At 36.8% G+C, this 15,000-nt stretch overlaps 1 protein-coding gene across 4 annotated transcripts in view; it reads right to left on the bottom strand.

Moving 5' to 3' along the window:
- Positions 1 to 15,000, bottom strand: part of LOC119596543 (carbohydrate-responsive element-binding protein-like) — a 114,952-nt gene that overhangs the window by 24,162 nt on the left and 75,790 nt on the right. For 2 of the 4 annotated variants that reach the window (XM_037945840.1, XM_037945843.1), the window contains 2 exons: positions 10,301 to 10,396; positions 8,053 to 8,091 (listed from right to left, as the gene is read on the bottom strand). In XM_037945840.1, coding sequence (XP_037801768.1) covers positions 8,053 to 8,091; positions 10,301 to 10,396 — 135 coding nt within the window. The remainder of the gene's footprint in view (positions 1 to 8,052; positions 8,092 to 10,300; positions 10,397 to 15,000) is intronic. The other 2 variants (XM_037945841.1, XM_037945844.1) reach the window with 1 other exon arrangement.

A 15,000-nucleotide genomic window follows, 5' to 3' on the forward strand; every position in this document is an offset into this window, starting at 1 on the left:
CTGGGTGCGTGCGTGCGGGTGAGGAGGACCCCGGCCCCAGTCGCCTTGCGAGGTGGACATGGGTGCCCGCGGCGTCACATGCCTCACTGCAAACACAGACGCGCTCTAAGCCGCCCTTGGGACTAGATCTGTAAGTATTTCATAATCCTTGGACTCCTTGCTGGTACAACATTGCAAAACTTTGGAAATAGCTAAAGGGTGAGTGGGCGGTCAAGTTTTTGCCCCAGTGAATGAGACTTATCATGATGAGAGAGAGAGAGAGAGAGAGAGAGAGAGAGAGAGAGAGAGAGAGAGAGAGAGAGAGAGAGAGAGAGAGAGAGAGAGAGAGAGAGAGAGAGAGAGAGAGAGACGAGAGGGAGGAGAGAGAGAGAGAGAGAGAGAGAGAGAGAGAGAGAGAGAGAGAGAGAGAGAGAGAGAGAGAGAGAAAGAGAGAGATCAGAGAGACAGCCAGCCAGCCAGACAGACAGACCTTAAAGAAAGGAGAGAAACAGAAAGAGAATGGCGGAGCGAGAATGAAAGCGCGAGGCAACGCGATCCCGGCGCGTCTTCCCAGCAAACACAGACACGACAGAACCCTAAATATCTCGCCCATCCCAAATCTCGCGCATCCCAAATCTCTCGCGCATCCCAAATATCTCGCGCATCCCAAATCTCTCGCGCATCCCAAATATCTCGCGCATCCCAAATCTCTCGCGCATCCCAAATATCTCGCGCATCCCAAATCTCTCGCGCATCCCAAATATCTCGCGCATCCCAAATATCTCGCGCATCCCAAATCTCTCGCGCATCCCAAAGCTCTCGGACGGAGCGGCCAACCCAGGAGCCCAACAGAGATCCACATCCAGTCTATCCACCAAAAGCGTCCATTACACCAACTCAGCCTACGTGGATATCACTCGCCTAGCTCGGACGAAGTGGATACCCCGTCACTCAGCTCCGACCACGTGGTACCGCCCACCTTGCTCCGTGTAAGTGGGTATCACCCGCCCAGCTCGGACTAAAAGTGGTATCCCCAGTTAAGAAAGTGGATAGTAAACATCTAACCCGAACCAAATGAACATCGCACATCAAATTCTCCACAGTAAACGACAACTTCACCCCCCCCCCCCCCACACGAGGAACATCTCTCATCACAGCATCCTCAGATATCCAGAGGAACCCACGCCATCTTCAGTATCCACAAGAAACCACGGCAAAGCGAGAAGGGCAACATCCAGCCAGAACCTTGAAGAGGTTCACAAAACCTCGGCATGGCCTTTGTCCAAAGTGCACAAGAGGCCTGATTCCGACGCGGCTGCAACGGCAGAGGGAGAAGGGGGAGGGAGAAGGGAGAGGGAGGAGGGAGAAACGAAGGGGGAGGGGAAGTAAGTGGGAGGAAGCACAGAGAGAGAGAGAGAGAGAGAGAGAGAGAGAGAGAGAGAGAGAGAGAGAGAGAGAGAGAGAGAGAGAGAGAGAGAGAGAGAGAGAGAGGAGGGAGAGGAGAGGGAGAGGGAGAGGGAGAGGGAGAGGGAGAGGGAGAGGGAGAGGGAGAGGAGAGAGAGGGAGAGGGAGAGAGAGGGGGGGGAGGGAGAGGGAGAGAGAGAGGACGATGGACTCAGCATCAAAGTGGTTTGCATCTGCTTGATTTCCGACCTACAACACACGGGTGGAGTTGCTACTCCACAGCCAGTCCACCACCAATCCTGCACCCAATGTGCACACAGTATGCATGGTCTAAACTGGATCACGAGCGGGTTGTATTTTGACCGGGCGCCGCCTCACTACAGTAGCCGTTGTTGTACCCAGTGTCGAAATACAATATGCAGTATTGTCCTTCAAGCAGAGCCCTGGTGGAAGAGCGTGATGATGCAAAGACAGCGACGGTGTCCGTTGCCTGTCATTTGGAGAAGGCGCTTACAAGCGCAAGATATTCTTGAACACGCAGATGCACTCATTCGTGCGCGCCCGCGGGCACGCACGCACGCATGCATGCACACACACACACACACACACACACACACACACACACACACACACACACACACACACACACACACACACGTCAGCAACGCCGCCCCGCAGCCCAATAACCGTCCGTGGTGACACATTTCCCTCCGCAAAGGACAACGCATACTTCAGCACGTACGCTGTGACGGCATTGCAGGAGCATTGCCGATAACTGAGGGAGATAAGGGTCGACGAGGGAGGAGGGGGAAGGTGGAGGGAGGAGGGGGAAGGTGGAGGGAGGAGGGAGGAAGGGAAAGGGGGAGAAATGAGGGGAAAGGAGGAGAAATGGGGGGAAAGAAGAAGAAATGAAGGGAGAGGGGGCTGGAAAGGGCGAAAAATGAGGGGAGAGGGGTTCAAGAAAAGGGGAAATGGGGTTCGGGAGTTGAGAAAGGGATGGGAAGAGCGAGGAAAACTTTGGGGGAGAGGAGGAAAGGGCACGGAAAAGGCGGAATATTGAGAAAAGGGGCTGGAAAGTGCGAAAAAGGGGAGAGAAAGAGGGTGTAAAAAGAACGGGGAAGAGGGCAAAGGGGGTAAAGAGAGGTAAACCATAGGTGGAAGAGTGGATGGGAATTCAAGAGTGGAAGAGCTGCGTCGTTTGAAGTGGAGGCGGGTAGCAGAGTGGCCGGCCAGGGGTAGGGGCGGCCTCTCTCAACTCTCCCCATTACTCTGAGTCCAGTACAGTGCATCACTCTCGGTTGAGTAGGCACGATCTCATCTTCTCTCTTTGTGTAGTTGTCTTCCTAACTTTCTTTTTGTCTGTTTGTCTTTGTCTTTCTTTCTACAATCCCCCCCTCTCCTCTCTCTTCCTCTCTCTTTCCCTCCCTCTCGCTGTTCCTCTTTTTCCCCCTACTAACCTACTCCTCACTCCTCATTCCCCCTATCCCATTCTCTCTCTCTCTCTCTCTCTCTCTCTCTCTCTCTCTCTCTCTCTCTCTCTATCGTTCCTCTATCTCGATCAGACTATTTTCAAAACACTTCTTTTTTTTCAACCAAATTCTATTCACATTTCCTCCTTTCTTGGTTTTGTACTTCACTGTAATCTCTATCTGAGGGAGGGGGGGAGGGGGGTGACAGTGTGTCAGGGAGGGAGGGTAGGGAATGTGAGTGAGTGAGATGGAGGGAGGGAGAGGGAGAGGGAGAGGGAGAGGGAGAGGGAGAGGGAGAGGGAGAGGGAGAGGGAGAGAGGGAGGGAGGGAGAGAGAGAGAGAGAGAGAGAGAGAGAGAGAGAGAGAGAGAAAGGGGGGGAATAAGCAAGCAATCTTATCTGCATTGATTAGTGAATTTTTCAAAGAGAATGGGTAAAATTCAAAATGCTCAGTACAAAGGGGATAAAAGTTAAAAAAGAAAGAAAGAAAGAATAAGATACTAATCAAAATCAAAATCCTGCGGCAAAATATTTTATTTTCCATTTCTCTATATTTGAAAAAGAACAAGGAGAAGAAGAAAATCTGCCATGAAATGAAATTGTCAAATTTAACAGCCATGACAATAATAAACACAAAATGAATATACTGATTTTGAGGGATGGGGGGGAATAATACACATATCACATTTTGGATGATTTGCAACATCTGCAATGCAATACTCTTCCACCCTAAGCCCATTAAAGTATGCTACGAATCACAATAATTTGATTTAAGCTATTATGAAAAACTATGACAAAACGCTAGCAACCAACACACCAAAACCACTGAATCTTTCTTCTAATCAGGGACACACACACGCACACGCACACACACACACACACACACGCACACGCACACGCACACGCACACGCACACGCACGCACGCACGCACACTTGTTTGACTTCCAATCTCACTTCTGATATAAAGAGATAATTCCCATTCACAAGCCTTGGTTGCATGGGAACAGGAAGGACGAGAAGGAAACCAGAGATAAATATAGAGAGAAGAGCAAAGTGGGAAACAGGAGGACAGAAGGTCAAAAGACAGGAGAAGAGATTTCCATAAGGCATGTTTATATTGCAAAGTTAAAACCTCATTCAAGTTCACACTCTGAATATAATCATTTACATTCTTTACAACCTCACTCACCCACTCCCTCTCTCAAAACTTTTTCAAGAGTCAAAACGTTACATTTATTTTGCCAATGACAGCCATAACTACTTACAAAGCAGTTTGCTGAGTCAGACTTCCTTAATCCTCTTCCCAGACACATACACATACATGTACATATATACATATACACATCACTCACTCACACACACACACACACACACACACACAAATGCATGCATGCACACATGCATGCACACATGCATGCACACACACACACACACACACACACACACACACACACACACACACACACACACACACACACACACACACACACACACACACACACACACACACACACACACAAACACACACACACTCTCACACACAGACAGACAGACAGACAGACACACACACACACTCTCTCTCTCTCTCTTGTATAAAATCCAATCTCACTTCTGCCAGAAAGTTGATACCCTCTCTTGTAAGTAACTCATTCATAATTTTTTGGATAACAGGCAAGCCAAAGCCAAAAACAAAACAGAAAAAGTGGCTTGAGTCTCTTAGCAGTGAAGGACACTAATATTTATATGCTTTATCTTTATTCTTATCATCATTATTTTTTAATATCTATTTTTTTCTCTAATACAGAAAGAATGTACTTCACTTATCATTTACAAAACAATATAAACCATGTCTTTCTGTCATCATGCTATTTATACTATTACTGTACATTTTTTTTCTTTTAATTCTTTTTTTTTTTTTTTTTTTTTTTACTAATTTTCTTGAAAAGATCATTCACTGTGAATACATCTGCTTACTGTAGTTGTTAATTAATGGAGGGCTTAATAACACAATATCTATGAGAAATGAATATACATTGTGGGTTTTCATATTCCTGACATGAAAACCAAACAATATCAGGTGAGGGGAGGAGGAGAGAGAGAGAGAGAGAGAGAGAGAGAGAGAGAGAGAGAGAGAGAGAGAGAGAGAGAGAGAGAGAGAGAGAGAGAGAGAGAGAGAGAGAGAGAGAGAGAGAGAGAGAGAGAGAGAGAGAGAGAGAGAGAGAGAGAGAGAGAGAGAGAGAGAGAGAGAGAGAGAGAGAGAGAGAGAGAGAGAGAGAGAGAGAGAGAGAGAGAGAATGAGAGAGAGAGAGAGAGAGAATTACCATTACCTTAGTCATTTACATGAATCCATATCATAAGAGTAAGGCAGTTGGGAGAGAGGTTGCAAATGAAGGAAGAGAGGATGGAAGGATGAGAGGAAGGAAGGAAGGAAAAAAAAAAAAGTTACCTCATAAAAATCCTACCAAAGATGAAAATATGCCCACTTGATCACCATCAGCCAAATATCTGCACACAATTCCTCATTATCAAATACACTAAAAATAACATCAATAAAAAAATTTCAGGATAAAACCTACACATACCTATTATACATTTCAAACTGAAACACCATTCTAAACTTATAAATCTCAAAACTAAAAATGACAAAGTATTAACCAATAGTGCTGGGACGACATAACATACATGCCACGTCCACTGTCATTTTAGTTCATTAACTTTATTTACACTTAGATGGCTCCACAAGTACTTAGTCACCAAGGACTCAGTTACTAGTGTTATCTATCTCACCTGTTAACCCTTTTCCTTGATTTTTGGAAAGATTCCTTTTTATTGTCACTATTATTTCATTACCATTGTAATAATCATAATGTCAATAATAGTATTAAGAAAAGGAAAGCTATTAAAAGCATTAGAGAGAGAGAAAGAAAGAAAGAAAGAAAGAAAGAAAGAAAGAAAGAGAGAAAGAAAGAAAAAAATCAAGGAATGGAGATATCTGGTAAACTAATGCAGGGCCTACAAACTGACTCCTCCGTGGCTCAGCATTCAGCCATCTGTGTGCAACAACAAAAAAATATAGTGGATAATACACCTACCCGAAGCCAGTGTGTTAATACTTGTTAGTGATAAAGAAACTAGAACTCGCATTCCTCAATTTAAGAAGAGTCAAAGTATAATTTTAAAAAGTGTTACTAGTTCCTGCCAAATTAACTGCACTTCTTATCTGATAACGCTAAGATATTAATGATAAAAATGAAATAATTCAGGCCTGCCAAAGGTTATTCTTTTATCTATGTACCTATACAATACCATAGTTACCTACATAGTTATCTGAACTAATACATATATGCATTTGCATGCATATATGTACACACACACACACACACACACACACACACACACACATATATATATATAAATAATATATATATATATATATATATATATATATATATATATATATATATGTATGTATGTACATACATACATATAAACACACACAAATATATATGTATATATATGTAAATATTGATACATTTGTAGAAATATGTTTATGCGCACGTGTTCACATGCACACGCACACACACACGCACACGCACATGCACACACACACAACACACATTATATATATATATATATATATATATATATATATATATATAAAATATATATATATATAGATAATATATATATATATATATATATAATATATATATATATATAAATATATATATATATATATATATATATAGATTATAATATAAAGTATAATATATATATATAATATATATATATATATATATATATATATATATATATATATATATATATATATATATATATATATATATAATATATTAATATATATATATAATTATAATACTATATAAATATATATAATATATAAATAACATATACAATAATATATAAACAATATATACATATAAATACACAAAACAAAATCAAAAAAAAATACATAACAAAATACAAACAAACACAACACACACACACAACACACACAAACACACACACACAACACATACACACACACACACACAAACACACACACAAAACAACACACACAAACACACACCACAACAACAACAACACACACACAACACACAACAAACAACACACACACATGTATATATGAACAATGATAACTGAAGGGATAATAATACTTAGACAAGTTAATAAAGGTAAGGTGGAAGACAAAAAAAAAAATTATAATAATCAAGGGAGAAAGAAAATCACAAAAGGGTATATCTTCAAAGGATCTTTTTTTTTAATTGAAAGTGCAAGAATCAATCAATATATTATACACAGGACATGTGTGAAATTTTAAAATCAGTTCAGATGCAATACTGTGATCAGGGGATTTCATTCAGCTGATTCTAAACTAGCTCAATGACGCCAGGAAAATACTGTGCTATTTTTTTTGTGTGTGTGTGTGTGTGTGTGTGTGTGTGTGTGTGTGTGTGTGTGTGTGTGTGTGTGTGTGTGTGTGTGTGTGTGTGTGTGTGTGTGTGTGTGTGTGAAATGTCTCTGCAAGTGCTTAGCCACAAAGGAGTCAATTAGTAGACCTTGTGACCTTACCTGATTTCACCTGTCCTTGAATTGGGAGGAAAAACATTTTTTTTTACTAATGCTATGTATATCGATGGTGTTATTTTTATTACAAACATTACAATAACTATAATGTTAGAGACATTAGTAACAGCAATATAAGTTTACGTAAAATATTTTTGAAAATCAAGGAAAAGGGTAAACTGGCGAGATGGCCAGTACTCGTAATTGGCTCATTGGTGACTTAGTACAAGTGTAGCCATCTATGTGTAAAAACAATTAATAAAATAAACTCATAGTGGGCATGGCATGTACGTACATGCTGTGCCCGTCAGATTTGGGTTAAGTCACTATAACAAACTGAATGCTAAACTACATGTACACACCCACCTATACACAACCACCCACATACAGATGCACAAGATTAATCTGAAACATAAATTTCAATACCCCAAAAGACTACCTATATAAGAGAAACTGTTATAACTAACTAGAAAACAACACCACACAAACTGGGAACAAACACGCACATAGATTAAAGGAAGGAGACAGAGAAGAAAAATCATGGTTATATAAGATTACCAGCAGCTTCTCATACCAAACCTATTGAACTAACAGACAATTGTACACTACCCACCTTTTTCTGGACTGAGCTTTCCCACGATAACTGACGGGTCTGCAAAATGTTGGTTATGACGGATAAATTTTGAGGGACAGGAGAAGGAGAAGGGGGAGTGTGGTATTTATCTGCCTCTTACCCCTACAAGCTACGCATATTCACATATCCAACCTTCAAAATTCTGACACGCAAAAAAACAAGACTGTGTACCATCACCATGAATCGTGTTGGTTATACATTATGAAAAGGACTATACAGTGAAATGAATATCATTGTAAAAGTGAATAATTCTTCCATGAGAATTCTTTCATGGTTGCCAAACTTGTGATTACAGCATGACCTTACAATTAATATAAGACGGGAACTTAACCAAACTCAGCCAAAGACAAACACCAAACAATATGGAGACATCGCATGATCAAACTAAGAGGAAGCACAAAATCATGCAGCAAAAAAAAGATTAATTAGTCTACCACTGTATTGCCTCCCAAAGACAAAAAGCAACAACAATATCACAATCAACATCTGGCTCTGAGTAAATCTTTCTTCTTCTTCAACAGCTGGGATATTTTAAAAGATTTCTTCAATAATGCAAATCTTAAAATAGACACATCCTTCCATAGATCTACTACAACTTGACTTTCATATGACTAGAATAATGGCCATATATTTACAAAAGAAACATTAAAATGACAAGACAAACTGTTTAAGAAGTCTTAGATCAACTTTATTGTTCCTTCTCATGGGTCTACTCAAGCCCTGGCAATGCTTTAAAGTGAAGAGCACAAGCAAAGAGGAGAAAATATAAATATTCACAAAAAAATCTTTATTTCAAATTAAATGTCTATTTAGCAAAGTGATAATATCTATCATGTAACAATTATTTTACTAGACAAACACTCCACTATCAATATCATTACCAACATTATTATAATCATTAATACTATTACTATTATCATTATTACTATCATTATATCATTATTATCATTAACATTACCATCATCATTAAGTTACTGGTTCTGTTTGTGGTTTCCCTTGCCAGGTGTCTCAATCATTACGACAAATGATGTAAGACAAACGTACTCCCTACATCGAACAGCCAACTAAACTATGAAAGCAAACCAATCTGAGGCTAATCAAACAAACCCTGACTTTCGTTTCATCAAAGAAGATGATTATGAAGATGTAAAACTAGTGAAAAGTGAAATAAAAAGGAGAAAAAGGGTAGAGAACAGAAGATAACAAAAATCATTACAGAAAACAACACTGACAAAATGAAAAATAAAAACAATAAATCAAAGAGTATATGAGAAGAAGAAGAAGAAAGAAAGAAAGAAAGAAAGAAAAAGAAGAAGAAAGAAAGAAAGAAAGAAAGAAAGAAAGAAAGAAAGAAAGAAAAGAGAAAAAAAGAAAAGCCAACATTCCCTCTGTGTATGTGTATGTGTATGACTATTACTTAAATAAAAAGTAATAACAATAAATAATTCAAACATCCTATGACAAGCATACCATGTCAGTATGAGTGAGCAACTACATTAGGTTTTTTGATGCTATTAAAGCCACATTTTCCATGTCCAAAGATGATCCATGTTAGATGTCAGGAAATAATAGTTAGTTACTTAGGTCTCAATAGTGTCTTCATTATACTACTAACAGTCCAATGTAATATGATTGGTTCTACTTACCTTGTTTCATGAAAACTTTGGCTTCATCTGAATGCTATCACTAAATAATGAAAATTCACTTGTGCAACAGTTGCCAGAAATGCTACACTTCTGTTATCAATCAAATAAGAGCACAACTCCTCTTTGAAGGTAAAGTGAATAAACTCTTGGCTGTAAAAACTTTCACTTTCAAAAGGGGAAAATGGATCACATAAATGAAAGCTATTTCAATGAGCTGAGGAAGCCTTCAAGACCAGTCTCAAAATATAATATACATATACACATATACTTATGTATGTGTAAATACATTACATATATATATATATATATATATATATATATATATATATATATATATATATATATATATATATATATATATATATATATATATATATATATATATTCCTAGATGTAAAACACATACAGTATATTTGAATACCTGCATATACAGAGATTAAGATGGAATACAAACTACAAACATTTAACCAGGACAAAATCAGAAACGTACAAGGAAATAGGAAACAAACTAAACAATCAGATTTCTTGAAAGCAGGAGGCAAACACTCCACAACACATCTGCATCCAACTCCGTGACTTACCTTGCAGTGGTTCGACAATATCCATGAAGTCATCGAGGTTTGGCTGGAGCTGGATCAGGCCAGGCTGAATGAAGTCCGAGTTACCCGTACCCCTCGCTGAAAAGAGGACAATGCGGTCATTAAAAGAAAATCTGAAGCTGAAAACTCTTCAAGCCATATTGGATATCTTTTATATAATAATGGTGTGAGGACTGTCTTAGGATAATTTCTCAATTGGTCAACTTCAACAATATATCTTCCACAATGACCGATTTTGTTAACTTCATATATATCATACATAGAGGAATAATTTCAGCCTTTTGTTTATTTGCTATGTTTTTCCAAATAATCCATTAACGATAAACAATGAGTCTGCAAAAGATACTCTCAGGATATCCATTTTCTTTTTAATAACTGGCCAAAATCTTCATCTCTTTCTCAAAAAAATTTCAAGTAGAAATTGTGAATGAGAGATGCACATAGCACAGACAAAACAGGCAAATAACCAACGCCTATCACTTAGAGTCTCAATTCAAAGAAAAATTATAAGCAAAATACTAATAAATAAAAGGAGTGATTTTATGGAATAATATTTCCTTATTCATATCAGCCTAATGCCAAACATTCCAATAACCCTGAACTTACAAGCAATGTAACTCTATAAATGAAAAGGAAGAGGAATACACAAAGAAGAAAAAAAGATAAAGAAGATTCAGAAAAGATGGATATAAAATGGGGAAGAGACAATAGGGAAAGAAAGAAAGAAAGAAAGAAAGAAAGAAAGAAAGAAAAAAGAAAGAAAGAAAGAAAAGAAAAAGAAAGAAAGAAAGAAAGAAAGAAAAGAAAGAAAGAAAGAAAGAAAGAAAGAAAAAAGAAAGAAAGAAAAAAAATCAAAATCAAAAGCATGGACCACTATTCTGGCTCTTACCTACATAAGGTGTTCTTATATTACCCTGTCAAAACCTTTATCTAATCTGCCTAATCTTTTCTCTTTCATTTCCTTTTCAAACACAAAGGCAAATTTTATTTTCTCTTTTATAACCATGTGAAAGCTCTTGCCATAATCTGTGATACTGACTATGGTGATAATCATGAGTATGTGACACTCAATGTTATCTCTCACTGAAGCTTCAATGATTTTGTGACATGGTTTATGAATGGTAAATAGGTTCACACTGATGTTACACAATAATATCTATGGTTGACTAATTATACGAATATCTGTTCCTAATGTTTTCTTTTTCAATATCTAACAGACTGCCCATTATCTATCTACCTTAATCAATAAGCTTTATAGGCTATGAAATTAATCAAATTGATTAATTCAAGTACTGTTGTCTATCTCTTCAATATCAGTGAAGATTCCGTAAATGAAGAAGAAGAAGAAAAAGAACAAGAAGAAAACCCTGGTTACAAAATCAAACAAAAAAGAACATCAGAAAAACAAATGATAAAAAGAAAGGTGAAGGCCACATTCATAGCTGCAGTTGGAATTTTCCCAATGATAAAAACCCTTATCAAGATCCAACAGTTTATTTATCTAAGCAAATGTTAAACGGATTTCCTACATCTCGTTAAACGACCAATGAGGTACTACATAAGATGCAGGGATGAGAATATGGATTCCTTATCATTCCTATTGTTTAAGAAATAAATCAGTACCATAACTTAATTAACCTAGTCTATTAAGAAAATTAGCTTCTGTAGTTATGTTACTGTAGATGTTTACTACAAGGGATGGTGGGAGACTTGCTAAATCCAGCAAGATCACACAGATATAAATATTCATAATGTACTTTTGTAACTCCATAACTTAACAAAAGGAGATCAAGACACAGACAAAAGAATATAATGAAAAGATAAATAGAAAATACCATGTGTCTGAAACAGGGTCTCTGTTATATCATCAACATTGTCTGTCCATAACCAATTTCTAGGAATAAACAGATCTCTCATTTCCTGATAAGAAGAAATACAGAGAAATACATACAACACCTGAGTAATGCTATGTTATCCAGCCCTCAATACAAGAAAAAGATACAGATTTTAATAAATATGATGTTAAAGCACAATGTATAACAAAAACTAATACAAGGAACTTCTCAGGACTTGAGTAAAAAAAAGGGTATATCAATGAGAATGATTATTCTCACAATGCAAGAGATGCAAGCAACACGACATTAATGCAAATAAGATTTAATCAAACACCAATGCAAACACTTCATACAATTTTCTGAAATCTTTATTTGAAGAAAAAGAGGATCAACATAAAAGAATGCACAAAAAATGCAGTTTCCTCGTCTATGTAATAACTAAATGAAACCAAAGACCTACTAATTAACTAGAATCATGCAAAGAAAGAAAGAAAGAAAGAAAGAAAGAAAGGTAGAAATGAAAAGAAATACATGCTGACACAAACAAACAGTACATTTAAGAATAGATGGAGATTTCTATCAAAATACATGAGTATCAAACAAATTTGAATTAATGTACTTGCAACAGAGGAGAACTTATATTATTTCCTTGAAGAAGAAGAAGAAGAAGAAGAAGAAGAAGGAGGAAGAGAGAAAGAAACTTGTCTGATATTGGTTTCTTAGTAGGGCAACTTTAGTTGGAAGGCCCATATGAATATTTCAAATTGCGAGAATACCAACACAATGGAAACTATGAAAGACATATTCCACACATTTCCTTGAGTCTTACAGGAAAGATGTAAATTTCTGAACTAATCATTAAATATCAGTGCAAATTTCTTCATTAATATGGCTCACTGCTATCTGAGAAAAGCAAAACTTATATCTCAAAAATCTCTGAATGTATGTCTAAGCCCAAGAGATGACAAAAAAACAAAAAACAAAAACAAAAGAAATTGTTAATACATTAATATGAATAACTACACCATCTCTCCAGAGATTAGAAATTTCAAACCAATAAGGCTGCCATATAAACTAACCAAATGCATATCCTGAGCACTTCCACAAAGCTTAGCATGACATCTCGTCCATCTAATAAGAGACACTGACTTCTATAAATATATAAACAATACAACAGTCATAGAAAGCACGGTTTCCCCTCCTCTGCTTCTAGGTCAGTCTCCATTGGTTTTATATATACATTTTTTTGCTTCTATAAAATACAAAGGACAGCATAAACTACCAGCTTTTGAAACAACAAATTTGAACTGAATTTGTTTGAAGTATTTTTGCTTCAAGACATTATATTTCACCTCCTGATCCTAACTGCCAAATTACTGTATCACACAACTAATATCACAACAATTCTAAAAAGCATTTTTTCCTTTCTTTCTGTTTATCCTTAATTTCCACTGTCAGTTAGAAAATAATGCATAATTCAAGCCACAATGCTCTTATAACAAGATTTATATTTTCAATTTAGGGTGGCTATTGGGGTTGAAGTCATGAAATGAGAGCTACTTCTACAACCTTATTAGTGGTTACCTTTAATCTCTGTTCTCTATTTTCTAAGAATGTTTCACAAATGTCGTCTGGCTTAATAAAACTATTTATGAAAACAAACTAATCATGAATGTATTTTTTGACCATTCAATCCAAAATTTACACAAAATTTTACTTGTATTAGTTAAACCACGTGGTTTTACCCTATTTAACACAAAAAAATAACTAAAACGGCATTAAATCAACCCCTTGAGCTTGTCTGTCCCCCTACTCTTTTGAAGGATTTTTCAAGTTTCATTGAGCTAAACTTGAGTTCCTGGCGTTTCATGAGCTGAATTTTATACACCAGATAATTTATATTTCATTGTCATTTATCAAAAAAATAAAGCATCAAAAGAGTACAAAGTAGATGTACAAATTGTAAAAAAAAACTATACACATATGTAAAAATACACATGGAGGCACTTCTGTGAAACACAAAAATTAAGTGTTTGGAGGTGGAATAGGAGAGAGGAAAATATAGGAAGGAGGTTTGGCTAGATGAATTATGCCATGTAGTTCCCTTACAAGGAGTTGGAGGAAGGAAAACACAACTTTATGACTGGCTGAGGAAAAGCAAGGCCTACAAGGGGAGTGGGGTTATAAAGGTGATATGGATGTGGTAAAATGAAACTTGCTAAATAGCACTAAGATATATCACTGGACACTGTGCATGTCTCATTGAAAAACCTGCTATTTTTTGACAGGCCCTTGTACAATTAAGGCAAACAGTAAAGCTCACGCATTTCACAGAAAACCATGATTGGGGTGAACAGGACTATATGGGTTAAATAGAAAATTATAAATAACAGATTTTTCAGCTAAATTTTGCATAGAATCCACAAATTTTTCTCTAGTCTACAACCTAACAATGAAAATAATAGTACCAAATGTGTATATATATATACAAATAAAAACATTAAACTTAAATTTGAATTCCAGCTTTATATCTTTCATCTTTCCTTTTTACTTACATAGTACAAGAGAGAGAGAGAGAGAGAAAAAAAAATATATATATATATATATATAAAATTATAAAATCTAGTTCATATACACAGATGAGGAAACTCAAGAGAAAATTTAACATATATAGAAGTATTGTTTTGGGTTACAATTATATCCATGTTGCATAGATATAGAGTCATAAGGTGCAGGAATATCATTACAAATCAAAATTTAACAACAAATACGTTGATCTCTCCCTAAATATTGATTATCAAAGATCGTACACTATAAAATCATCCTTCCAAGATGAATAATTTCCAC

This window comes from Penaeus monodon, chromosome 38, assembly GCF_015228065.2.
Source record: "Penaeus monodon isolate SGIC_2016 chromosome 38, NSTDA_Pmon_1, whole genome shotgun sequence".
In the NCBI taxonomy this organism is placed as follows: domain Eukaryota; kingdom Metazoa; phylum Arthropoda; class Malacostraca; order Decapoda; family Penaeidae; genus Penaeus; species Penaeus monodon.